General features: G+C 46.6%; 9 protein-coding genes and 1 non-coding gene; 4 read left to right on the forward strand and 6 right to left on the reverse strand.

Moving 5' to 3' along the window:
• Positions 1–106: 106 nt before the first annotated feature.
• On the reverse strand, positions 107–2358 carry CNAG_05441 (lipid particle protein). XM_012198382.1 has 11 exons: positions 2028–2358; positions 1906–1965; positions 1822–1843; positions 1665–1759; positions 1465–1618; positions 1345–1402; positions 954–1278; positions 845–894; positions 754–786; positions 378–704; positions 107–324 (listed from the first exon to the last, which is right to left on the reverse strand). The coding sequence occupies exons 1-11, from the start codon at positions 2298–2300 to the stop codon at positions 192–194; spliced, it is 1530 nt and encodes a 509-aa protein (XP_012053772.1). The 5' UTR covers positions 2301–2358; the 3' UTR covers positions 107–191.
• Positions 2359–2571: 213 nt separating this feature from the next.
• On the reverse strand, positions 2572–4185 carry CNAG_05442 (TATA-box-binding protein). XM_012198383.1 has 5 exons: positions 3790–4185; positions 3441–3528; positions 3118–3390; positions 2928–3069; positions 2572–2872 (listed from the first exon to the last, which is right to left on the reverse strand). Exons 1-5 carry the CDS (start codon positions 3963–3965, stop codon positions 2853–2855), a joined length of 699 nt encoding a protein of 232 aa, XP_012053773.1. The 5' UTR covers positions 3966–4185; the 3' UTR covers positions 2572–2852.
• Positions 4186–4562: 377 nt separating this feature from the next.
• On the reverse strand, positions 4563–6917 carry CNAG_05443 (hypothetical protein; the record flags this gene model as incomplete). Its single annotated transcript, XM_012198384.1, has 17 exons — positions 4563–4643; positions 4697–4777; positions 4844–4907; positions 4972–5011; positions 5062–5166; positions 5215–5275; positions 5329–5354; positions 5402–5412; positions 5468–5501; positions 5603–5812; positions 5867–5915; positions 5971–6056; positions 6112–6195; positions 6248–6403; positions 6454–6471; positions 6540–6658; positions 6799–6917. 17 exons carry the CDS (start codon positions 6915–6917, stop codon positions 4563–4565), a joined length of 1344 nt encoding a protein of 447 aa, XP_012053774.1.
• Positions 6918–7961: 1044 nt separating this feature from the next.
• CNAG_13178 lies at positions 7962–8636 on the reverse strand. XR_001046457.1 has 1 exon: positions 7962–8636. It is a non-coding gene; the product is annotated as a hypothetical RNA (non-coding RNA).
• Positions 8637–8788: 152 nt separating this feature from the next.
• On the forward strand, positions 8789–10797 carry CNAG_05444 (NADPH dehydrogenase). XM_012198217.1 has 7 exons: positions 8789–9204; positions 9266–9374; positions 9433–9637; positions 9703–10147; positions 10206–10253; positions 10307–10521; positions 10582–10797. Exons 1-7 carry the CDS (start codon positions 8971–8973, stop codon positions 10616–10618), a joined length of 1293 nt encoding a protein of 430 aa, XP_012053607.1. The 5' UTR covers positions 8789–8970; the 3' UTR covers positions 10619–10797.
• Positions 10798–11324: 527 nt separating this feature from the next.
• Positions 11325–14488, reverse strand: CNAG_05445 (smooth muscle cell associated protein-1). XM_012198385.1 has 3 exons: positions 12086–14488; positions 11919–12036; positions 11325–11871 (listed from the first exon to the last, which is right to left on the reverse strand). The coding sequence occupies exons 1-2, from the start codon at positions 14436–14438 to the stop codon at positions 12026–12028; spliced, it is 2364 nt and encodes a 787-aa protein (XP_012053775.1). The 5' UTR covers positions 14439–14488; the 3' UTR covers positions 11325–11871; positions 11919–12025.
• A 175-nt stretch (positions 14489–14663) lies between these two features.
• CNAG_05446 (kexin) lies at positions 14664–17769 on the forward strand. XM_012198386.1 has 5 exons: positions 14664–15319; positions 15372–15905; positions 15953–16172; positions 16220–16676; positions 16729–17769. Exons 1-5 carry the CDS (start codon positions 14705–14707, stop codon positions 17648–17650), a joined length of 2748 nt encoding a protein of 915 aa, XP_012053776.1. The 5' UTR covers positions 14664–14704; the 3' UTR covers positions 17651–17769.
• Positions 17770–17938: 169 nt separating this feature from the next.
• On the forward strand, positions 17939–20007 carry CNAG_05447 (elongin-A). XM_012198387.1 has 5 exons: positions 17939–18485; positions 18541–18659; positions 18718–18843; positions 18899–19082; positions 19133–20007. Exons 1-5 carry the CDS (start codon positions 18161–18163, stop codon positions 19780–19782), a joined length of 1404 nt encoding a protein of 467 aa, XP_012053777.1. The 5' UTR covers positions 17939–18160; the 3' UTR covers positions 19783–20007.
• A 1227-nt stretch (positions 20008–21234) lies between these two features.
• Positions 21235–22096, forward strand: CNAG_05448 (hypothetical protein; the record flags this gene model as incomplete). The annotated part of the gene is made up of 1 exon (XM_012198388.1): positions 21235–22096. The coding sequence occupies exon 1, from the start codon at positions 21260–21262 to the stop codon at positions 22094–22096; it is 837 nt and encodes a 278-aa protein (XP_012053778.1). The 5' UTR covers positions 21235–21259.
• CNAG_07876 (hypothetical protein) lies at positions 21843–23743 on the reverse strand. XM_012198218.1 has 3 exons: positions 22655–23743; positions 22446–22604; positions 21843–22392 (listed from the first exon to the last, which is right to left on the reverse strand). The coding sequence occupies exons 1-3, from the start codon at positions 22880–22882 to the stop codon at positions 22252–22254; spliced, it is 528 nt and encodes a 175-aa protein (XP_012053608.1). The 5' UTR covers positions 22883–23743; the 3' UTR covers positions 21843–22251.
• Between the last annotated feature and the right edge of the window lie 60 nt (positions 23744–23803).

A 23803-nucleotide genomic window follows, 5' to 3' on the forward strand; every position in this document is an offset into this window, starting at 1 on the left:
AATAGAAGAATAGCCTCCTGGGAGGACCTCGGCTATGATGAGGTGGCCGAAATTAAGGAATCATTGGGACGAACTCAAAGATTGGTTAAATGAACCGCAATATAATAATGTCTATTGAGTGGATATGCATTTACAAATGATTGAAGATCTTTCTAACTCTATACATGTTGTACAACAATCTGAATGATCTATCATGTATTGCCGTGAGCAATAGCCTCAATACCTTTCGCATGACACTCTGCCTCCCCTGCTTCAAACGCAAATTTCGCCCAAGCTTTGACCACTCCAAGCCCATCCTTTTGCCATGGAAAGCGGGCCATCGATCTACCATACACTCCACATCAGCTTTGCACGCTCATGACTCAGCCTTTACGTACCGACAGATCAGCATGGCATGGGCATTATACGCCCAAGGGAACCAGGCGATCACCCTCTTCGCATTCGGCATCGCCTCGTTCAGAGTCTTCACCATCATTTTCTGATGAGCGGTGAGTAATGGTTGCGGTGCTGAGCCGGTAGGAGGATCGGCCATGGGAGGGGTAGTAGTGCCATCTTGCAATGCCTTGATTGGCTCGTATAACGTTTGCTTCACGGAGGAAGTGGTTTCTGACAAAGAGGAGCTAGGTGTGGATGACATTGAAGAGGATGAGGAAAGAAGAGGTTGGCGTTCAATCTCGTGTCGTAAACTCTGCACCCGTCGTCGGCTGCAAGGAAATTAGCACTGGCAAAACGGCCACTACAATCAGCTCTCACGAGTGGAAGGTGATCCACGTGATCATAATGGTCCTGAAGACAATCAGCGCTATTCTTCTGATTCCACTGACCATATAAAGAGGATATTCACATATACAGAACGAATAGCGGTAGCAAGACAGGGACAAAAAAGAGTAAACTCTATGACGGAGAAAGAGAGTCAGAAATATTCTATGACGGCTTTTAGCAGGGTGGCTTACATAATTGAAAGGCCATCTCAAAGGCAAAATAAGAACAGGCGGGAAAGGTGGGGGTGACCTCTTTTTGACCTTCATGATGCGTCCAGGCTTTTTATGTATAGTAGTAACAAGTACCTCCACCTCGTCTTCATCTTTTTCTATTCGTTGCGTAGTACTAGTGGAGATACTTCCAAATTTTGAAATCAAGTTGTCGTCAAGAGGAATAGGATGGTATGACTGGATGATATTATTCTCATCAATCTCAATGTCTAGGTATCTCGAGTCGTCGAAAGGGTCAGTTGATGATATAGAAGCTGTTGGATACGGGACGGTTAGATCTCGAGTACTGTAAGCAATGTTATCGTATGTCAGTGAGTGTTGCAGTCTCGATGAAGAGTATAATACTGCATACCCGTTGGCGACAATCATGGACCTTGGGAACAACCTAAGGGCGCTGATGAAGACGCTATCTAGGCGAAGAAGAGTGAGCGATTTGTGGCTATCTCTCGATGAATTAGATCATGATACCTACCTGGATCGGCCATGACTTCCAGCAGGTTTCGTCCTCCCCATTCAGTTTCATGATCCATGCAGTACAATTGTCTTCCTGTGTGACTAAAAAGTTTCCTTCCTATACTGTGAACAAAGCTATTGGTTTTTGTACCATATTTGAGTACTCCCAAATGCTGCACTTTTATTAGCAGCAGAGCGGCAGGTGCGGCAAAAGCTTACGGGAGTCGCTGCTGTAGAGAATGAAACTGGTCGATGCCGGGCGAAGAAAGAAGGCTGTTGAGCATGTAATAAGCCAATAAGGTATCTCCCAATCACTACAAAGTATGTGAGCACCACAAACACCGGTGATGAAGAAGGAATCGTTTGTGGTACGCACGTCCTCCTAAGGAATATCCCATCTGTCAACGCGAAATGGCAAGGTAAGCGGTTACAGTCTCCTCCCAACTGTTATGCTACTCACAACACTAAATCCCACTACGTCCTTACCCTCATCTTGAAGCCTCTCAATCTCATAACCCAACTAAATCAATTGTCAGATTTCACTAAACAGCAACTATTGGACAGAGGTGATTAAGGACGCACCTCTTCAGCCACTCGGTGGGCGCAAACATCTATTCCATCCCATGTATGAGCTCCCTTTATAGACTTGGGAAGGTACACCACGGTTTCCAGTCCCTCCTGTGGTCTCTCATTGTGTATATGTCTGCCATGTTTCTCTGCGCCACTTGCGTTCTTGTCAGATATGGAGGCTATTTTGGGGTCGGCGAGTGCGAGGAGCTCGGTTTTGACGGTATGTAAGTTGTGCACGTCACCATATAGGCCATGCAATAAGACGATGAGGTGAGTGGCCTGCATTTTTATGCCTGCTTGTGAGTATGTGCAACAGCAAAAAAAGTCGAAAAAAAAAATCAACAAGGGGAAATATAAAGGAATGCGTGGATGGCCGGTGGCCGGCTGGTACAGCAGGTGATGATGATGAAATAGCGATGACGGACGTGACCGCCTCTGATAGCCGAAGGTCACATCTTTTACTCGTAGTCTGGTCATTATTAATAAGAGGGAATAGAATTGGGGCTCAAGTAGAACTGGGCAGCAGAAGAATGGATAGTTGCAACGGCTTCGATCACTACAGCTTCGAAATAGAATTACATGCCAGACGATAAAACTGTGTATAGTCTTGAGAGACTGTCAATGTAGTTGTCACCAGTATGGATAATTTGCTTTTTTTTCGTGAAATACGTTATGTGGCTAATGTGATAGACAATATCGGGATAACGAGTGGGCGCGGCACCCAAAAAAGAAGTGATTAGCTCGAAACCCAAATGTTATGCTCAAAGATATAGGGGGAGGCGCGCACAGGCCGCGCTGCGGAGGATGGTAATGAAAGAGAAGCCTGTCAACCGAAATTTATGTCGTCTTTCGGAATTCTGCGCAGGAGAATATTAGCAGATGCCTTCACATATGAGGGAAAGGCCAATTTACCCAGCAGCACAGAGTAGATTTGGTTGAACGCCATGTAAATTTCTTCTCTGACTTTTGCACCGGTGAGGACAATTTTACCGGACACGAAGATGAGGATAACGACTTTGGGCTTGAGCATACGGTAAATCAAGCCAGGGAACAGCTAAAAGTATGTGAGAAAACAATTCAGACAATTATGAAAGGGACTCACCTCCGGTTCGTAACTGCTGAATGCACCGTGGCTGAATGCCAGACCTTCCAATCTGATAGGGAACTTGACATCGCAACTGCCGACCATGTTCTGAATCTTGAACTCGGCGAACTTGGCCTCAAAGCCAAGTTTCTGGATTATTCGGGCGTATTTACGAGATGCTAACCGAGAATCGTCTTCAGACTTGGCACCGGTGACGACCATTTTTCCAGAAGCGAAAATCAAAGCAGTTGTTCTTGGGTCACGAATACGCATAACAACAGCAGCGAAACGCTAAACAAGACATCAGTTTGATGCTTCTTTCAGGACAGAGAAAAACATACTCTTGGGTTGTATTCCGCATTTCGAGCATGAAGGGCAATAGTCTTCAAATCTAAACGACAGTCGAGGTTGACCGTGGCGACGATGTTTCTGCAAAAAACACGCAATCAGCACCCACTGAACTTTCTCATACATGAGACAAACAGCGGGCGCCACCAGCTGGCAATAGTGCAGCGACGAGTCCATTCGCAACAGAGGCATTGGCTAGGATGGTCCAATACTTCCGTCACACGGTAGTTCATCGCCGCCACCTTTCGCAGCTTCCCTTCTTCTCTCGTTCCATCCGCTGCAGACTACTAATATACCGCGGCCCATACGCATGATCCCAACCACAAAAGTTATAATACCCACTGTAAGGTTGGCACTAGACCGTCCACCGCTGTAATCTCCGGAACACTGGCAACAGCCTTTTGTGGTGGTCGTGTGGCAAGAGATCCTTCTCCGTCAAGCGTTTGAATCCCTTCCGGCTTGCTACTAGAGCTGGAAGGGCCAGCATTGGAGGCTTTGGGAAGGGCGAGACCGGACATGTTGCACGTTGGTGGCGAGAGATAAGAGGCGATATTTGGCGACTACTTTTTGAGTGGTCAATTCTTTGATTCGTATGGGCCAATTTTTCTAGGGTACGCTATGCGTGTCTATTAATGATGTTGCTGGTTGAGCGAGTGCTGCGTGATTGTGCGGATAAGAGGATGAAAGAAGATGAGTGCAGGACGAAAGCTTGGAAGGGAGCAAAACGGAGGGAGCGCGGGGGGCATGGAAAGCAGATCCAGCACCTTCCCTTTATATACTCCCAGCCGCATTTCCCCAAAAAGGCAATTTTACGTATCAACTTGCAAGCAATCCGTTCCTTTCCATTGGCACATCAGTTTCGTTTCTTCATTCCATCTCTCACTGTCAACAATTATACATAACGACTATTATTGATCACCATATAACATCAGATAACAACTTGCCACCATATCTAGGTTAAATCTCAACCAGCAAATCACATGATTATTGCAGCTTTCTCGAATCCGAGGTTTCCGTCAACGAGAGTAATGCGCAACGAAGAGCATTGCGGAACTGTCTAAAACACACGATCATCCGGCGAGGACAGCCTAGTCTATCATCCAGGACTTTCTGTATCACACCTTTTCATTAGGAGAGAGTGGTTTAGTAGCTTCTGGCATCACAGCCTGAAAGTATGTGGGATGACAGGCAAGATCCTTGTTACGGTTCCGTCAGCCTTTCTCCCAATCACTTGTTGATTAATGCTTACTTGGTAAAACCTTGGGTTCCTATCTTTGAGATACTCTGGATCTTTGTCAAGACAAACGAAAATAGTCGAAACGCCCGCCTCCTGAGACGGCGCGAACATCAGTAAAGGCACCTTCGATTTCATTTGGGCATGCAGAACACAACACACCAGAGCCGATGTCAAGGAGAGGCCTATATTAAGCGCAAGGATGAAAGAATAGAGGAGTATAAGCCTATCCGAACACATGATAATCAGCAGTTATGCATATGCATAATGGGCAACGGCATTGGTCTCACCAGTCCCACCAGTGGTCGATGTGGAAAGACCCGTTGATCGCTGCAAGTCTTCAGCCGTCTTCTGTTCCTCAATAACTTGGGAAAACTCACTAGTCATGTACAGATAGCTGAGTCCTGCACATAAAACTGCATTTCCAATGCATGACACATGGAGGGCCACGCCTACCACACTATCATTAACCAATGCAGCAATACCTTTCAGACGTGTGAGCTTAGGGCTGTTTCGCCGATGTATGTACTCACCCTGTCTCTTCAGTTTGCGACCCTTCTTGAACAGTCTCCAGACTTCTTTTCCACCTTGTATCTACATTATCCGTTAGCGACCATTATAAACCAGTTGGGCCTTTCAAGACTTACGAAGCCGATCTCAAACCGATCCACCCCTGGCAAAGCATGAGCTACAGTTTTCTATCGATCAAGCTTTACCAACCAATTCTAATGCTGAACAAGGAAGTGCATAAGTGTGTGAGCCTAAATGCGCTGATTCAAGACTCACTAGACGTATTTGTTAAAAAATTTGAGCCAGCTTTCTACGATGGAGAGAATGCAGTTGCACTATCGCACAATCAGCTCCGCTGCGGAAAAGCAAATGACTCACGCAGCATGAACAACATTTCGCACCCTCACCTACCAATCCTCATCAGCATCACAGAGTCATGAGGCGCGAGATCAAACTTGCCCATGTATCCTCCTGAAAACAATTTGAGGACGAAGTGCAAAACTTCAATCGCCGTCACAAGCAAACTTCCAAAGGCTATCGAACCTAGCGAAGTACCGACAGCACGCTTAAGGGCCCATATACTCTCACTCCGGGTATCTAAATCGGTACCATACCACCAATCTTTTATCATGCCAGTTGATGAGAACAAGAACACAATCGCCATAAATCACTTACGAGCGTAAGGCCCTCCGGCCATGACTGAAAGAATGATGTTGCTAATAACCTGTCGTCGTATTAGCACTATTTCCAAATGCTACGTCGACTGCTAAGAATCTTACCCCTGAGATCCAGACATATTCTAAGACTACAAAGACAAGAAGAACCCAAGTCAACGACGCCGAGCAGAAGTAACCATCGTCACAACCTGCCAGGTCGAGTCAGCATGTGTTCATCGCTGGAAAAAAAAGGTCAAGACGTACCTTTATGCCAAGGCTCAAACCGGAGGAAAACAGCTGTAAAGGTAAAAACATTCCAGATAGCATTCACACACTGGATAATTGAACCTTGAGAATCTGTCAGTTTTGCGGCCTTTTCGGTGGCCGACAGTGGTCTGACCTATCAGCACAGTCCAGAAAACCGACCAATGTGCCTTTGCAGCTTTATTTGCGGTATCAAGGATATCGCGAGCCAGGCGGTAATGATTTTTCAGGAGGAAAAGAGTTCCTACCACAATCGCTCCAATCGCAACACAAATGGTAGCTTCAGACCAGACTGATCGCAGCTCATCAGCGGTGCCCAGAGTACGGACAATGCCTGCTTACCCCCCAAATAAGCACAGCCTGTGGAGGTGTCGGGAGATCCATTAGCTTAAGTGAACTATCAACGTAAGGGAGGGTCTGCTGCTTACCTCCTGCAGCAGCTAAAAGATAGAGCACGGTTACTACGGGCCCTAGGAATATGACGAAAGTCGGAAATTGCCTGACAAACTGTTGGCTGTCATCAACAACCATTTGGAACCAGTCTGATCTGGAAAATGACGAGGCTTACGAAGAGCAACCCGAAGCTCAGTCCCAGTGCAAGTGCCGATACACCTACAAACACAAAACCAGTCTGCTTATCTTTGTCTGAGCCCTAACTCTTTGCTAACAGAAGGTAATCGCACTTACTTGTTGAACGCCTGGTCGAAATCTATCTCGGTTCTCTTGACTCTTTTGACTTCCGACGTAGTGACCGTCCAATTCCCTGGGACATCAATGTCGGACAAATCGTCGTAATCGGTCGCCATGCAATAAAGGCAATAGATGCTTAAAACCAGATAGATCACAGAGCTAACGAGAAAGGACACCAGCGCCCATCTATCGTGACATCGAGCCCAGAAGCTTGCGTATGGAGCACCACCCTTTTCATCAATAACCCTTTCTTTTTCAAGTATTGTGGTGTTGTTGTACCGGTTTCCGTCAGCCACACGTTCCCTATCCCCTCCGACTTGAGAATATCCCTTCCCGTCATTCATGAGGCCAAGCTGTAGAACAGTATATGCGCGCCTTCGAAAATATTTGAGGTCTGAACGAATGTAGGCCTGATTCTGGAAGAAATGATGCAGCAGGTTCAGCGCACGACGATCGGCAAGGAGGTAAACACTCACCGTTTTGGGATTTCTTGTTATAACTGATTTTCACAGGTATATTTTCGCCCACTTTCACGTTCACGCACGACAGCCATCCTTTGAGATGTTCCTTCGTTAGGCCCCGTGTCGCGTCTCGTTTCTCTCAACCTTTGTCAAAAGCTGGACTCTGGCAGATCCCACAAAGAAACCACTCATAATCATGCTCACCTTGTTGTTAACATTTAAGACCTAAATATTCGCTATATTGGTTAGATTGGGTTTCCTATATCAGAAAAGGACTAGCATTGTTTTGTTCGTCCCTAATCGCTAGAGTCTCACCATTCATTCTGGAAGAATGCAGTGTCACCGATTCCTCCTGATGGTGATTTATGTTCAAATGTTTCTGGAGATGGATATCGATGAGAATAATGCCAGTACTACTAGTTCACTACGGGGAATCACACAGGCTGGTGAAGGAAGATTACCAGGATCTTCTTTTGCCGCCTCTTAGCTCCGACAACGAGATGTCGTCGTCTGTAATCCAAACAAATTGTGATTACAACGACAGGTTCCAAACCTGGATACAACCCACAGTCAGGGGAAGAAAATTTATACAGTCATGAAGAATTATCTGTCATCTACTCACTCACCGTCCAATCCCTCATTCATTTTTTGTTAATACTTGCAATGCTAATGCTGTGAAACTGCAGAACACGACGAAAGACTACTGGCAGATAGCGTGACATGCACTTGAGGTACATATGCAGGTGTATTTGGTGTACTTAACCCCATGCCCCATGGTGACTCCGGCCTCCAACTATTCCATTCCAGAAGAGACAGGAATAGAAGACTCTATGCACCCACGGGAGTTTGGCTGTTTCAAGCACTCGACCTCATTTCTGGGATCCTGCCTGCCTGTATGTCTTCGCCAGAGTTTCCTCTTTCGCGAAATGCTCTTCAACTTGCATCTCAATCATCTGCCCTCCTGGCCCGCCTGCAAGTGTTTCCAGATTGCTACTGTCTGGCGCAGCCGCTGCATCACCGTCCTCTACAAGACGCGGAGACCTCACATCTTCATCGTTACTTTGTTCGTCATCCAACACAACTTCTAGATGTCTGCGCTGGACATTCGATTTGGAACGGATTGACCTTCTGGTCAATGAATTCAAAGGTACAACGAAGATGTTTGAGTTGCCACTTCTTCCCCGGTCATTCTTAATCAGTAGCAGAAAACACCCATCATCGCGTATTTCGCCATAGTCGACCAAGATCCCATTGTTTATTCGATCGTCGGTAAAGGCGGAAGTCATCGAGTCAGTGCAGCAGACATATTTCGTTGAAACTGCGCTGATAGAAGTTGTCGATAGGGAGTCAAAGGGATGGAGGTAGTGGTGGTGGTGGTGCGGTGGGTGTTCATTGTTTTGTCGGTTGTTGCAGATGGCATTTCTGATCTCCGAGCTTATTACGTATCACTTTCGGTGGTCGACGGAAGTGGTTAGCACTCCGGTCGTTAGTGCTCTGTTATTTTAGGAACAGACTGAATCTCATTCGGAGACATGACCGACAGCGAAAGCGCGAATCTTTCTTAGACTCAAACTGGACCCTGTTTACCAGGACAAGCATTGGCTACGCACTATAACTGTGCAATAAAAATGTCGATAGGATCCAACACGTCCGGAATCTTTCTCCTTTCAAAAATTCACCACAGTAGCTCATTAGCTTATCACAACTTATGACCGCGATGCCCACTGCCCAGGCCACCGACATCCTTTTTTCGCCCATTACTCTTGGAGCGATGAAGCTTCAACATAGGGTTGCTTTGGCACCCATGACCAGGAACAGGGCTGTACCATCTAATTTGAACCCCGGCACGTTTGTCCCTTGTCCCCTTATGGCAGAGTATTACACCCAAAGGACAACTGAAGGAGGTCTGGTCATCAGTGAAGCATTGCCAATCTCTCTGCAGGTGAATCTGCTTATTTCATGCCTTGCCAGTGCTCTACGCTGATTACTGTCTTCCTACAAAGGCTGCTGATGCTCGTGGGGTTCCTGGGATTTTCACTGAAGAACAGATTGAGGCATGGAAACCGATTGTCGATGCTGTTCACCAAGCTGGAGGGATTTTCGTGGCCCAGCGTAAGTGTAATAACTATCGTGAATTGCGCTCAGATCAGCTAACCTAGATGTCGTTCAGTTTGGCACCAAGGACGTACAAGAATGGTCGAAAATGAATACCTAATCATATCATCTTCAGCTGTCCCTATTATTAAGTCCTTTAATGGCTTACCGGGGCTTATGCCCAGACCTATGGCTCTTGAAGATATTGAACGCGTCAAGGAGGAGTACGCTCAAGCGGCAGTAAACTGTATCAAGGCGGGTTTCGATGGAGTTGAAATACAGTAAGCAAAGCCTTGACTCTAAATATGGTTGATGTCACAGTGTTGACTGCATCATGCGACTGCAGCGGTGCCAACGGCTATCTGCCAGAGCAATTCCTTCACTCTAACATCAATCGGCGAGATGACAAGTACGGAGGTTCTCCTGAGAACCGCAATCGCTTCGTCCTTGAAATATGTCAAGTAGTCACTCGAGCAATAGGACCTGATCGTTTCGGTCTTCGGCTGTCCCCGTACGGATTTTTCAATGAAGCGCGAGGAGATAACAGAGTTGAGCAATGGACAATGTTATGTCGGGATATCAAAGACTTTGGATGGGCATATGTTCACTTCATGGAGCCTAGATATGATGAGATAAGGTCAGGTGCCGACAAGCTTGCTGAATTGGGAAGCAATAATGAAGAGGTAACTTTGGATCCTTTTATCAATGCTCTTGAGAATCGTATACCCATTATTGTGGCCGGTGGATACGATGCTACCAATCTCAGGAAGTCAAGAGTTTTGGAGGATAAGGTAAACATTTCACTCTTAAAACAGTATATCCCATAAGCTGACTTGTTTGCCCACGCAGAAAGCGGATGTTGTGGCTTTCGGGCGCTACTTCACTTCTAATCCAGACGTAAGTCATATGACACCCAATCGAGATCCGCATTGTTGATCCAGCGATCTTAGCTCGTCTATCGCCTAAAATACGATAAGCCTTTCGTCCAATACATAAGATCACGGTTCTACGGGCCATTCCCAGATCCGGAAGTTGGCTACACCGATTTCCCTTTTTGTCGCGAACTCTCCGACTCTCCAGAGCGGAAAGCACTGTTATCGAGTGAGACTGCAAAGATTCTGAAGGTGGCAGAGCCTGGTTGGCAGCTATCAAAATCAGGAATACAGTAAGTTGCAATGCCAAAATGCGGAAAAGGCGAATGTTGACTCAACTGGTATGGACAAAGGTTGGGAGGCTTGTTTGCCGCGGTTACTCAGAATTAGACAGTGTTTAAAATCACAGAACGCCCATGAAATACACATATACTGCAAAGCCTTTTTAAGTGACTTTCCAGATGTATATCCTATTTCCTTTTTGTTTTTGTGTCGCTATCCGTGAACAAGCTGGCAAATCAATTGGAAAGTGGACACAAAAGTCTTTGCTAAATGTACTTTCATTTCGTGATCCAAAATACAACTCAAGGCTATTATTATCATCATCCAACAATACCTACGATAAACGCCATGTAAAGCTCGAATTTCCCGGCCGTGCACCAAGCATTTTGCTGATCTCTAAGGCAGATTCAACGAACTTCCTATCCTTGTAACGACCACTGGCGATGTTAAGTCTGATGAGCAAACCAGTCTTCAAGTAAAATATGAGAACTCAGGTAAACATGAGTCACGATTTTAAAATGCAAAAAAATATTTGGTTCCGAAGAACCTCCTCTCTGCTCGAGTTTGTCATCCTTATGCAGGGGCAATGCTAATCTTCTCTGTATTGTTCCAATTTTTCTTATGCCGACCCGAAGGTGGCAACAGTATATACACCTCGTGAATGTAGAGTTTCCACTTTTGCGGATAACGGAAGTAAAACTAGAACGGCCCGCGCCGTCTCAGCTTTTTTTTTCTCCAACCATTTCCTTTTTCTCCTTCCCTCTTCATTCTCAAATGGTAATTATTATCAGTCGCGCCTGCAGGCTACCATTGTCCTTGCATGTCTACTTTGCAAGCATGCCGATCAATCTAAAAAAGGAAGAAGTGCACGAGTAATAATCATGCTTTGTTTTTAGTTATAATGCAAATTTATGCAATGTTCGGAATCAAATGCAGTCACCAGACCAATAATGCGAGCCTCTTCTTTGGTGCTGCCATTTGAACAGCTGTTGTTGTCAGTTGAGAGAATGGTAGCGAGGTGGAGATTGGGTAATGTAGAAAAAGGGCCATGATGTCAGATCAAATCACCGATGGTGTGCTTACAGATTAGCGAGGTGGATGGATTATATCATTTAGCTTGTAGTGGCGAGCGTAGATAGATATATAAGTCCATAGTAGCTTGGTACTGGATAGCTTTCCTCATCTGACTTGGTTAGATAGGAAGCTGAGCATCCGTACCAGTCATCAATCATTCACTTAACATTGTCGTCGGATCAATAGTTCTCTCCGAAGTCCCCCGCCTGTTGTGCGATGCGTGTTTCGCTGCTTACGCGTTTCGCAACGGACTGAGCATCCTCCTTTATCAAAGTAGTATAGATTTTCTGGTAACATAATTAACAGGGCTTTGACACATAAAATATGTACATACAACAGCATAAAGCTAAATCACGCTCGACTTATATTTGATCCGGCCATTAGCCTGCTCTTTGAGCCCTTCAAAGCCATTTTCTCTGCCCCGCTTTCAATTCTTGTGCATCAATGAGCGCCTAAAGCCATATCAGCAACTAGATGTCAGTCTTCACACTGGAATCTTACATCTCAAATTCTCCCGAATCATCTTCAAACTAAAGACCACCGGCTGGATCATTTCGTCACCCATACCCTTCACCACCTTCAATACCCCAAACAGCATATTCTGCACTCCATCCGCCTCAATCTTTTTCTTCTCCGCCTCTCGCTCTTTCCCTTGTAGACTGACCACGTACTCTAGAAGGTTGTACAGGATGATAACACCACGGTGCACGAGCTCTGGGTTAGGCTGTGGAGGTGTAGATGATATTATCGGTATAGTTTCGGTCCTTTCGTCGTCCGCCACCTCGGGCGCAGATTCGAGTAGGCCGCAGATTCGTGACCACGGGGATCTCGGGGGCGTCTGATCAGCCGATGAAGACGAATGGATGTCACCCATAAGAATGTACTTGCACGCAGTCGGCGATTCGGTGAGCATGGCAAGCGCGCCTCCTGCGGCTGATTGAGTCGGCACATCGTCAATGCAAGTCAAGACTACCAGTATATTTAGCAACGATCTCGCACGAGAAGGCGTTGTGGTAGAGTCTTCTCCTGTAAAGTAGTCGTAGCCAGTTTGAGAGGACGTAAGATTGCAGACCAATTGTACTGCAGCCCTTCTGACAAGCTCATTATCATCCAACATCATCTCTTCAACCTTGGCGATCACTCGCACCTCCTCATTACTAGAAGATGTTCTGAATAGGCCTTCGACTTTAAGTGGTTTAATACTAGCTTTGACAAGTTTGGCTGAGATGGTAGGATCGATGGATGCAATGTTGGTGAGAGCCATGAGAGCTTCGAATCGCTGGATGAGGAGAGAATCTGGATGGATAAGAAGCTGGTAAAGGGGGGTGAGAGCATTGAGGGCTGTAACCTGATGTGGAGGAGGGAAGAGAGTCGCTGGATCGGTAGTGACAACAAGCTTCGCCAAAGCTTGACAGGCGGGCAAAATATCGATAGTGGCAGGATTGGCGGGAGGTAGAGTAGTCTCTGAGGCTTTGGTAGAAGGTTCAACCATTGCCATCGCCAAGAGGTCTCTCACCACGATTGAGAGTACTTTGAAACCACCGTCTCTTACGAACAAAACCCTTCTTCTCATCCATTCCTTTCGGTCTTTCTCCTCATCCGGCGAATCCACAATGTTCCTACACAGTCTCCCTATAGCCTCTTTCACCAGTCTGCTGTCTGCCCGGACTAACCCACTCAAAGCATTGACACACCCAGCTGCTAATACCGCTTTGACTCGCTTGAGAACTTCCAGGTTGCTGTCCAGCTCAGCGTCCTCATCCTGCTCATTCAGCTTGCTCTTGTCTGCGGAGATCGCCATTTTTCGCAATTTTTCCACTTCCTGGTCTTGTTCTGAAAGTATAGGCCTCGGGCTTGTTAAGTTTACTAATATACTGGCGAGGCCGTAACAGAAGCTTGTTTCGACCGATTCGAACAGCTTAGTGTCATTATCAGCGTCAATCCTGCCCCGAGGCGTTACAGGGAGAGATCCGCCCTTACGACCAGGGACAGGAGACAGATCGATAAGCGCTTTGAGGAATTTTGGAGAAGACGAAAGAAGGACTTTGACGCGGGGTCGGAGGGACAGAACAGCAAGACCTTCAATGGTCGATTGTAAAGCTGTGTAATTGCTTGAGGAATTCTCAACAAAAGCCATCATCTTCTTCGCCAGCTCTTCACCGTCGCCATTTGAGACGGCGATAGACTCTACTCCCTGACTCTCAGATTGCGATTTCCCTTGATCCGCATCACTACTACCTGCCAGCTTACTCAGTGCTGCAGCACACAGAGCTGTCACATCTCCGCTACCTTCTTCATATTTTACACCTCCTCTCAGCCATTCCATTCCTCTGGTCGAAACAAGGTCACGCCCCTGCTTGGTATCAGCCGCAGCGACAAAGAGCTCAGCCAGTGCTGGCTGAAGAGGCGACGGTAATTCTGCAAGCTCTAGTAGTATACCCAGTGAATCACCTTCATCTCCAAGCTTTCTCGTTAATAAAGATGTGGAGGCTGAAGGGGCAATAGGAAAGAGTGCTGTAAGAAGGTGAACGGCTGGCACACAGATTCCGGGCTCCATTACCTCCACCGCGTCCTCGTCGTTTTCTATCTCCTGTATTTTTGGCGTGGGTTTGTGGAAGACTGAATCGATGTAAGAGGATATTGCATCGTGGACGAGTTTTCCATCGGTCTGTTTGGAATCAAGATCGTTGCAAGCTTTTGACAGACAAAGATACGCTGTTGCTCGGGCCAGTCGTGGAGATGAAGGTACAAGAGCATCGGCCAAAAGGGCGATGTCGTCGATGGATAAAGAGGAGGAGGATGCTAGCCGTCTTAGAAGGATGTCGAGGGCCTCTTCGTCAATTTGTATGCTCATTTTTTTTTTTAATTAAAAAGAAAAGAGCTGCAAAATGTCTTAGACTTGGGACCAAATCGATCGAAAGAACGAAGCTGCTGTTCGCGTCGTCGAATAATTAATGCGAAAGTCGTTACGCAATGATTTGTGTAGTCCCACGGTATGTCGTCGCCATCCTGTCGGCCCCGCAGCCGAGTTCCAGATCCTCCAGATCAGGTGAATATCAAGTATTTATTTACATTTGTATTTACATTTTCGATTCAGATCGCCTCTACGACTTATCCAAAATGCGCCTCTTATTATCCCTGTGGGGGATTCTTCTGGTGCTCATAGTCCCACCATCACTCGCCCTGCAAACCCCTCAACCAAGGTCCTACGATACGCACACTTACTATGCCCTAGAGCTCGACCCTTCAACATCACCAGCAGTCGCATTGCAAGTTTCGAAATCATTAGGCGTCGAGCTGGTGGAACGCATAGGAGAATTGGACGGACATTGGCTTGTCAGAACTGAAGGATGGACGCCAGAACATGCGTCAATAACAAGAAGAAGTGCTTCTCATGACCCAGTATTGAAGCGATGGGAAGTATTGTCTTCAAGTCTTGGCAAAAAATCCCTCACGCCCTTGTCACTCAAGCAACGTGTCAAGCGACATAAATCACATTTTCCTCGTTCTCTTTATTCAAGAGACGATAGAACAGAGCTCTTGTATGCTCAAAATGAGCTGCACTTGGCAGACCCTATGCTTGATCAGCAATGGCATCTCATCAATACCCAGATGAAGGACATTGAGCTCAATGTCACTGGCCTTTGGGGGAGGGGTGTCACTGGTGAGGGCGTGCACGTAGTGATCATAGACGATGGGCTGGACGTAGAGAGCAAAGATTTGAAGGATAATTTTGTGCGTTGTCGATCCTGAGCTTATCTGATTAAAACTCATTGGCTCTATGCAGTTCGCTGAAGGGTCTTACGACTTCAACGACCACACTGCACTTCCGATTCCTCGCCTCAGAGACGATCAACATGGTACTAGATGCGCTGGCGAGATTGCTGCTGTTCCCAACGACGTGTGTGGAGTCGGCGTAGCATATGGTAGCAAAATTGCGGGTGTCCGTATCCTTTCGGCTCCAATATCCGATGCCGACGAAGCAGCTGCCCTTAATTATGCCTATCAACTCAATGACATTTATTCTTGCTCATGGGGCCCTCCCGACGATGGGAGATCGATGGAAGCTCCTGATGGTTTGATCCTGAAGGCGATGGTGAACGGTGTTCAAAAGGGACGAGACGGTAAAGGATCGGTTTTCGTGTTCGCCGCTGGCAATGGTGGTGGATCAGACGATCAATGTAATTTTGACGGATATACGAACTCCATTTTCTCTGTTACTGTTGGTGCGGTAGATAGAAAAGGATTGCATCCTTACTATTCAGAGATGTGTGCAGCCATGATGGTGGTTGCGCCTTCTTCGGGCAGTGGAGATCATATTGTGAGTCACCGCTTCTGTCCTTCGCGCTTGGTTGACTTTCTCTGTAGCATACCACAGATGTTGGAAAGGATAAGTGCGCACACAATCATGGCGGAACTTCTGCGGCCGCACCTCTCGCTGTCGGCGTCTTCGCTCTCGCCCTTTCCGTGCGGCCGGATCTTACTTGGCGAGACATTCAACATCTTGCCGTGCGGCATGCTGTTTTCTTTAACCCCGATGATCCAGCTTGGGAGTTAACTGCTGCTGGAAGAAATTTCAGCTACAAATGTAAATTCCTCTCTACGTGACGTACATGCGCTGATATCATTCTACAGATGGTTATGGAAAGCTTGACGCAGGCTTGTTCGTTGAAGCTGCTGAAAAATGGGAACTTGTCAAGCCCCAAACGTGGTATGACTCTCCAGCGGTTTATCTCCCTACCACTTCGCCTGCCGATGCCACCAAACGTCAAGGCGGAGCTGCCGACAATACCAGTAGCTCTGTCGGGGAGACCCCCAACCCGCCGCCTGTGGTCGAGCCTAGTGGATCTTTCATTACAGAAGATGGTGTCACCTCCACGTATGAAGTCACTCAGTCTATGCTTTACGACGCCAATTTTGAGAGGCTGGAGCATGTCACAGTTAGGGTTTGGATCGACCATCAGAGGAGGGGCGATGTTGAGGTGGAGCTCATTAGTCCCAATGGGGTGGTTAGTGTCTTGTGCAGGCAGAGGAGGTTTGATGATGCGAACAGTGGTTTCCCTGGCTGGAAATTTATGTCTTTGAAGCATTGGTATGTTTTTATGCGTTTTTGAGTGAGACCAAGTGGGCCTGATTAAATGTAGGGATGAGAACCCCGTAGGTACGTGGGTCATCAAAGTCAAAGACCAAGTCAACCCCGATAAAACCGGCCGTTTCGTCGCATGGTCACTTCAGTTGTGGGGCGAATCTGTTGATCCTGCCCTTGCCAAACTCTGGGCACCCGCAGAAGAAGGTGAACCGGATGAAGAGCAAACAGGTTCCGACCCTAGTACTACTGTCAACCAGAAGCCCAAACCTACGCAACTTCTTCCTGGAGATCATGGTGAGGCTTCTGGTGAAGCGAACCAGCCAGGACTCGCATCTGCTACAACCCATCCTCAACCCACAGGCACGGCTGGTGAAGGCGGGACTATCGCGGAGCCAACCAGCCCGACAGATGCCGATGCCGACGAAGGGTTCTTCAGCGGTATCTCCAATCTCGCTTCATCCTCTACATGGCTTGCTGGAGCCGGTGCCATTATCATCCTCTCTGGTGCTGCTATTGGTGCCTTTTTCTTCATTCGTGCCCGACGGCAACGGCGCAACCTCTTCGGTCTATCCAACAACGGTCAAGGAGCTCGCGGCGCTTACGAGCCTGTTGATGACGTGCAGATGAGTCTCCTTGAGAGAGGCAGGAGGAAGTTTGGCAAGAGCAAGAGCCAGAGTCAAGGAACGAAAGACTTGTATGATGCCTTTGGAGATGGACCGAGTGATGACGAGGAGGAGGATTTAGATGAGAGGACTGCATTGAGGTATCATGATGGTTTCTTGGAGGATGACGAACTGAACGAAGAAGGGCCCAAAACAGAGTACAAGGATGAGCCGGAGCCTGAGACCTTTAAAGATGGAGAGGAAGCTGCGGAGACAAAAGATAAGGGTAAGGGGAAAGGCCCAAGTGAAGGAGAGAGTGGTAGTGGGAGTTCCAGCAGTTGGCAGGACGCCGCCGAAGAAGAAGCGCGTGTGTAAGATGGGGGTGTCAATGATTATGGACCATGTATTGTCATATGTATATACCGCAATGTCAATCGTTTGCATCACATTCGGCGGCCATTCAGGCTCTATATGAATGCCTTGTTATTGTCCTGCTTTCAACATGACATATTCCATGGATATATCCGCCAGTCCACTCTGTTGCTTCTGCATTTCCGTTCGATGGAGAAAGTTATGACATCGCCACTAAAGTGTTTTGCCGCTTACAACGTTAGAGGTTGTCGTTATTCGTTAATAAATAAATAAATGTCTATTCGGAGGAAGTGAACAGCCATTGCTTGAAAGCGGAGAAGTGTAGAGCGAGCCAGCAAGTCATATATCAACCCAGCAACAACCAGAAAGACATCCGGCTACCTAAGTTTCTGGATAACCCTCCATTATCACTACACGCACCCTGCATCGCCGTTGCAGCATCGTTCTCACAGCTCCACCAATCTCTCTTCAGGTTTTATAATCTATCCTGTATCAATCTTTTTTTACATTGCAATGCCCAATCCTCTCGAGTACGCTGAAGAAGAAGATCTTTTTGGGTCTGAGGGAGAATATGATCCTACGGACCTATTCACCCTGGAAAACGTCAATCCCTCCGTCCCGATCGTCACTCCTACCACATCGCATCCAGTTGCATCGACATCTAGACCTGCAAAACAGCGAATAAGAGAGCAAATTTATCCTCACATTAGCAAAGCAGCGGTTTCTGGAAGAAATGATGGTGAAGCGAGACTAAAGGAACTGAGGGATTTGAAAAAGAAGGGAAAAGAAGAACCTCCGAAATTTGGAGTAAGATCGTTGAAGAATATTGTTATGAGCGGTGTGTCTTACAGAGCAATGGATCGGAGACCAAATTGAAGCTGACTCCGTTCAAGTCATACAAGCAAACTCGGGCCGAATATGGGATATAGGAGATCTTGAGTATTCCCTTGTGAAGCCTTTCATTGATGAGGTCCCAATGGAACAACTGGCCGAAATTGAGGCCAATTCTCCTGTACGTCTACAGTCGTTTCTACCCCTTACATCTGAAACTGATTTAATTCGTTGAGTAGCATATCAAGAAGGACACAGACTGGTTATATGAGCTGTTCATGTTACAGGACTACCGCCTTTTCCATGAGCGATGCCGTGAACGATATGGGGAGCCTAGAACGACTGGTTGGAGAAAGATGTACAAGGTGCGAGTATTCCTATCCCAGATATATAAATGACTCACCATTTTTCCGCTCATAGAAAGCAAAAGAAGACGCTGCAGAACGTCAAGTTCAAGCAGCTGATCGTGTGGCGGCACGATACAAGCAACTGGAAGAAGAAAAGAAGTCGAAGAGCATAGTGGTCTTGGACCGTGTTGTGCCGGATAAAAGACGAAGTAAAGGCAGAGGCAGAGGTAGAGGCGGTTCGAGTATTGGATCCTCATGTAAGCTCACATTCTTTTGCAAAGACTATATACTCAGGCTACCTTCACAGCATCTTCGAGGACAGCTGGTGCCGCTAGTGCTATCGCAAAAGCTCGAGCTGAAGCCCAAAGGGCTAGGATCGCTCTTACTCACGCTTCGGGACGCTATGTCCCTCCGATGCAGACGCAAACACATGCTCAACGGGTTGCCTCAAGTCAACTTTTCAAGAACCCTTTCCTTCCCAGTGGAAGCGCGAGTACTACATCTACTGGCTATCCTCCTGGTCCGCCCTCTCCTCAAAGTCGCCTCCCGCCTCCGAAATCCCTGAAAAACACTTTAAACCGCATACCGTCAACTTCCAAGAGCCGTAAACAGCTACAATCTCCATTGTCGTCCCCTATATCTGCCTCGTTTCCCACTTCTCAATATTCTCAAATGCGTGCAGCTCTTCCCACACATTTATCTGGCCGGACTGGCGCCAGCTCTTCTCAACCTTCTGAAAGATTCAGAATAGAGGGTGACGGGAAGAAAAAGGAGTTCAAGGAGATCCACAAGCCTCGAGTGAAGAATTTTGAGGCGCCAGAATTGGAGAGGCAGAAAAGCAAGGAGAAGGTCGACTTTTTCGGTGGTGCAGGTGCAGATGGAGGTGGAATATTTAGAGTCAAGAAGAGAAAATTAGGGACGGAAGCTGGGGCCAGAGGAGCAAAACGCCAACAGTAAAGCAAGAGTCATCACCGTCTATCGGTCTCAGTAACCTCAATAACTCTTCATCGGATCCGCTCTTCAAGGAACAACTCTGATCACCATATATTTATTAACTTGTAGATCGATAGAAATACATACATTGTCAGTTATATCTGTAATCATTTCACATGTTACTTTAAATAAGAGCTCGTAGCGTATTTGTAATGCCCTATGACCCTAAGCTCTAGCATCTAGAGGAAGTGATCATCTGTTATCCGTGCAGGAGCAGCGTCCACCAGCTAAACCTATTATAAATGAGATTTCAACCAACATAATCTAGTCAATAACGTTCGGCATCCCAAGTCAGGCCGCTCACAACGCAGCTGCGGATTATCAAGATGTAAAGCGGGGCTCCCCAACTGAAGGTCTATGGGAGTGGACTGATTTCCTCTTGCTTTTTGATCTGTTTGGCGTAGATGGTGCCGACTATCCCACAGGCAACCCAAACAAGTAAGAGAACGATGACCACGTGCATAAATACCATCGACTCGATATACTTGACATAGAACATGTTGATGGTATCTGTTTGACAGTCTGCAGTAATGTGAAGGAAGTTCACGTCAGGTTTCCGAGGTATGCCAATTGTACAAGTATACATGTGCGTAACATAAAAAAGTGGATAAAATAGAATCCTTCATACTTTATTTGACGTACCGCATACATCCGCTCGATATACTACCGCCTAATATCTGGACGCCCACAGTAACATTTTCTCCAGTGATCACCGATGACGTAATGACTTTGATGTCAAAGAATAGAGTGATAGAAACTGAACTGGATAAGGACATAAAGTAATTTTGAAGTGAAGAATAAGAGGTAAGGCTGAATGGGTAAGTGGTTTGTTTTTGAGAATGCTCACCAATGAAACCGCCGATACTGATGAAGATGGTCAAGACAACGAAATGCCACTTCAGTAGCACGAGGCATGAATCCTCTGGTAGTCTCATAATGTTAAAAAGTCTGATCCTCTGTTAAGAACGTGCGGGACACATTGGAATGCTTTCTTGAGAGTTGACCGATTGAAAGCCTCTATATATGCCCATTTTCCTGTTGAATATTATTACCCAGCCAAAGACGGAGCCGCCGGTAATACACGAGTTGATAGTAGTTTTTTTCGCACCGTACAAGTTTACATACACACCCACATATCAATTGTTTCAAATATGGTAGCAATAAAGCAAAGTTCCCCTACCCTATTACTGGGTAAGGCATCCTTTTTATCAGTGGACGGATATAGGGATGTCGCGCGACTGAAGAAGGCTTCGAGGTGGGCGTCCACTATGAGCAGTTTTCCGCAAGGTTTCACTTCTTTCCCTATATCCGTTTCCGTTGGTTTAATAGATGTTAGAACAGTGTATAAGGGCTCAGTCCAAGTTTGTCGTCTATCAATTACTCACTTTTATCGTTTACCGACCATATGTCCACAATTTTAGCCTATACCTTTTTTCGCCATATGACTCAAAACATACCCGATTGGAAGACCTTCAGTAGGATGAGCACAGTAATCACCGGCCACATTCTCAGAGATGTCTTGTCTGGTAATAGCCTTCAGGTTAACTTACACTCGGTTATCAAAGTCGTTCATAATCGCAGCCCGGCAGACATAGAGTCAATCCCGTCTCGATTTCAATCTCCGTTTCAGTTCCTCTCAACTAACGACCGTGACCAAACGACCGAGAAAGGAATCGAACTGCGCCCAAGGATCTCTCCTTGTACTCTGGCTGACATCACAAAACTTTACCCCGTATGGTACAACATTTTTGAATACCTTGTCGACAGCGAAGAGGGGATGAAAATCGTTACATTGTCCAAGGGGCTGTACGAAACCTGGGCTCCGCGATATTTTAGCCCAAGATATGCTGGAGCTGTTATAGCTAGCAGAGGACTTTTCAAGGGGTTAGAGTCTCGAGACGGCGGGTACAAGCGCAAACTGCAGAACTTGTCGTTCACCAACATCCTCATCATCGATGAGCCTGCTTCATATTGGCTCGTCGTGTCTCTCTCCAGTACTCGACTGTCCAAACTCCCCCGAGTGTATCGCCGAGTCTTCCCTAATGTCAGGTTGGTCAAATTAGCTTGGACAGTGGCTGGAGGGCTTCTTCAAGTCAAAGATGGACAAGAGGATCACCAATGGCATTACTGCAAGTTCCTTGACCAGTTGATGGAGCAGGTAGCCGAAGGCTGTGCTATCGAAACCTATTGTGGCCCTGATGAGTTCTCTAGATTGGATGATCATTATTTTGTGGATGTGACCCCCAAAAGTGAGCTCTCTCAGTATGGCATTTTTTAGCCAACTCTAAGCTGATGCATGCCTCTTGGCCACAGTCTGAAGAGCGAAAGGATAGCTGATCCTGTGTGGATGACGCTATGGCAATCCGCTAAACCGTGTATCTATACATTTCTTCGCTATTGTTCTATCTTGTTATCAGCATCAATCGTTGTGAATCAGACAAGAAAACCAAATTCGTGTATGCTACAACGATGATGCGAATACACAGAGGTTCCACCTAGGATATTCCTGAGCATGTCTCGAGTCTCGGCTACGTCACTGGTTTGCACCAGATATGATAGGAAGCCCGTATGCAACTGTTTATACTTCAATGTTTTTTTCTCTTTTTTTGAAATTGAGATATACGTACCGCCGTATACAGCATCAACCAAAACGCGTTCCCAACCTGGAAATCAAAACCAGTATCATTCTTATTGATTCTATCCCTCAGCACCACTACGTAGGCAAGATCAAACCAAAATGCAAGCCATCCAACAAAGTTTGCCCAACTTGCCAATTTCTTGGACCACTGTCACCAGTCAGCTTATCATTCTCGCCCTCAATTAATGTGAAACTCACATAGGACCATCCATCATCTGCCTTTATACACAAGAACATGAAGACAATTGCTAGTCCCGTAAGAGCAGTTGTCAGGTGATTTAGAGCGAGAGCACGGCCCATCGCCACAGGAAAAGATGATACCAAAGTTTGGTTCGATGGAAGTTGAATCTCTCGAATCTCGCAAGTTTCTGGGACTTGCTCCCACAGCCTCTGCTTCATCATTTCTATGTTCCATGTCTGTTGCATTATGCCTTCCTTTTCGTGATAATGGCCCTTCAACACCGTATGAGATAGCTGGACTAACTTGACATCCGGGAAAATTCAGCTGTATCGGCAACTGGGCTGTCGTGGAGTACTCGACGAGAGGTATAGAGTAAATGGCAAGCTGGTCAAGGCTAATCGCTCTCTCGGAGGAAATTGGAGACAGCATGGCCGGACGCAAGGGAAGGGACGTGGAAGTGAATAGGATCCAGAAAATAACGCATATTGGTGGGCATCTCTTGTTCCATCAATGCTTTGGGAGAAGTGATGGTGATGGAGATCACCATGATGAGAGCGGAGAAACGAAGGCTGCAGCTGAGTGAAGCCGCGCCGTGCGGATGAAGAGAGATATTTCCCAGGCACGCCTATCAATCTTCTTCTATTCCGGTCCCTGTTTCGTCACCAAAACAAGCTTCTCTACTACTTTTGACTGCTTGGCGTTTTGTCATCAGCTTCAGTAGTTGCAAACTGTGGGTGGCACGGCTATATCCGAAAAGATAAGTGGGTGCCCTCCAGCTGTAGTCCCGGTATTGCATGTGGAGAGTTGACAGGCGAAAATCGCTGATCAAAAGCTGCGACGCCTCCCGAGTCTGGAGTGAATTTTGCGTTTATGTAGTCGAGCCCTTTTGGCGTGGGTCATTTCGGCATGAGAGGATAACGCCCTGCCAGGGGCGCGGAGGCCGAGTTTCGAATTATGTCACACCAATTTTCATTTGTTCACCGTAGTTTTTCAGAAAAATCGACGATTTGGTTGTGAATCAACGAAGAATGGAAAGTCCGGTGTCATGACATCAGGCAAAAAAGTTGGGAGGTTGATTTTTCCTCCGCCGGTTTTTTTGATTTAAGCTTATGAATGAAAGTCGGCGATTTTTGCTCAAAAGTTGGTATCATTTGATCTGGGCCATG

This window comes from Cryptococcus neoformans, chromosome 14 (genome assembly GCF_000149245.1).
Source record: "Cryptococcus neoformans var. grubii H99 chromosome 14, complete sequence".
NCBI classification, from domain to species: Eukaryota; Fungi; Basidiomycota; class Tremellomycetes; order Tremellales; family Cryptococcaceae; genus Cryptococcus; species Cryptococcus neoformans.

Bases quoted from the DNA above. Each gene is read 5' to 3' on its own strand.
- CNAG_05441 (XM_012198382.1), bottom strand. From the start codon at position 2,300: ATGCAGGCCACTCACCTCATCGTCTTATTGCATGGCCTATATGGTGAC. The intron at 1,760-1,821 runs GTGCGTACCACA...CATACTTTGTAG, and splicing joins GGGATATTCCTTAGGAGGAC to TGATTGGGAGATACCTTATT. The intron at 325-377 runs GTACGTAAAGGC...AGTGTATGGTAG, and splicing joins CATGCCATGCTGATCTGTCG to ATCGATGGCCCGCTTTCCAT.
- CNAG_05442 (XM_012198383.1), bottom strand. From the start codon at position 3,965: ATGTCCGGTCTCGCCCTTCCCAAAGCCTCCAATGCTGGCCCTTCCAGC. The intron at 3,391-3,440 runs GTATGTTTTTCT...TGTCTTGTTTAG, and splicing joins ATGCGGAATACAACCCAAGA to CGTTTCGCTGCTGTTGTTAT. The intron at 2,873-2,927 runs GTAAATTGGCCT...TCTCCTGCGCAG, and splicing joins AATCTACTCTGTGCTGCTGG to AATTCCGAAAGACGACATAA.
- CNAG_05444 (XM_012198217.1), top strand. From the start codon at position 8,971: ATGACCGCGATGCCCACTGCCCAGGCCACCGACATCCTTTTTTCGCCC. The intron at 9,205-9,265 runs GTGAATCTGCTT...CTTCCTACAAAG, and splicing joins CATTGCCAATCTCTCTGCAG to GCTGCTGATGCTCGTGGGGT. The intron at 9,375-9,432 runs GTAAGTGTAATA...GATGTCGTTCAG, and splicing joins AGGGATTTTCGTGGCCCAGC to TTTGGCACCAAGGACGTACA.
- CNAG_05445 (XM_012198385.1), bottom strand. From the start codon at position 14,438: ATGAGCATACAAATTGACGAAGAGGCCCTCGACATCCTTCTAAGACGG.
- CNAG_05446 (XM_012198386.1), top strand. From the start codon at position 14,705: ATGCGCCTCTTATTATCCCTGTGGGGGATTCTTCTGGTGCTCATAGTC. The intron at 15,320-15,371 runs GTGCGTTGTCGA...GGCTCTATGCAG, and splicing joins AAGATTTGAAGGATAATTTT to TTCGCTGAAGGGTCTTACGA. The intron at 15,906-15,952 runs GTGAGTCACCGC...CTTTCTCTGTAG, and splicing joins CGGGCAGTGGAGATCATATT to CATACCACAGATGTTGGAAA.
- CNAG_05447 (XM_012198387.1), top strand. From the start codon at position 18,161: ATGCCCAATCCTCTCGAGTACGCTGAAGAAGAAGATCTTTTTGGGTCT. The intron at 18,486-18,540 runs GTGTGTCTTACA...ACTCCGTTCAAG, and splicing joins GAAGAATATTGTTATGAGCG to TCATACAAGCAAACTCGGGC. The intron at 18,660-18,717 runs GTACGTCTACAG...TTCGTTGAGTAG, and splicing joins AAATTGAGGCCAATTCTCCT to CATATCAAGAAGGACACAGA.
- CNAG_07876 (XM_012198218.1), bottom strand. From the start codon at position 22,882: ATGCAACAGACATGGAACATAGAAATGATGAAGCAGAGGCTGTGGGAG. The intron at 22,605-22,654 runs GTGAGTTTCACA...GACTGGTGACAG, and splicing joins CAGATGATGGATGGTCCTAT to TGGTCCAAGAAATTGGCAAG. The intron at 22,393-22,445 runs GTACGTATATCT...AAGTATAAACAG, and splicing joins GGTTGATGCTGTATACGGCG to TTGCATACGGGCTTCCTATC.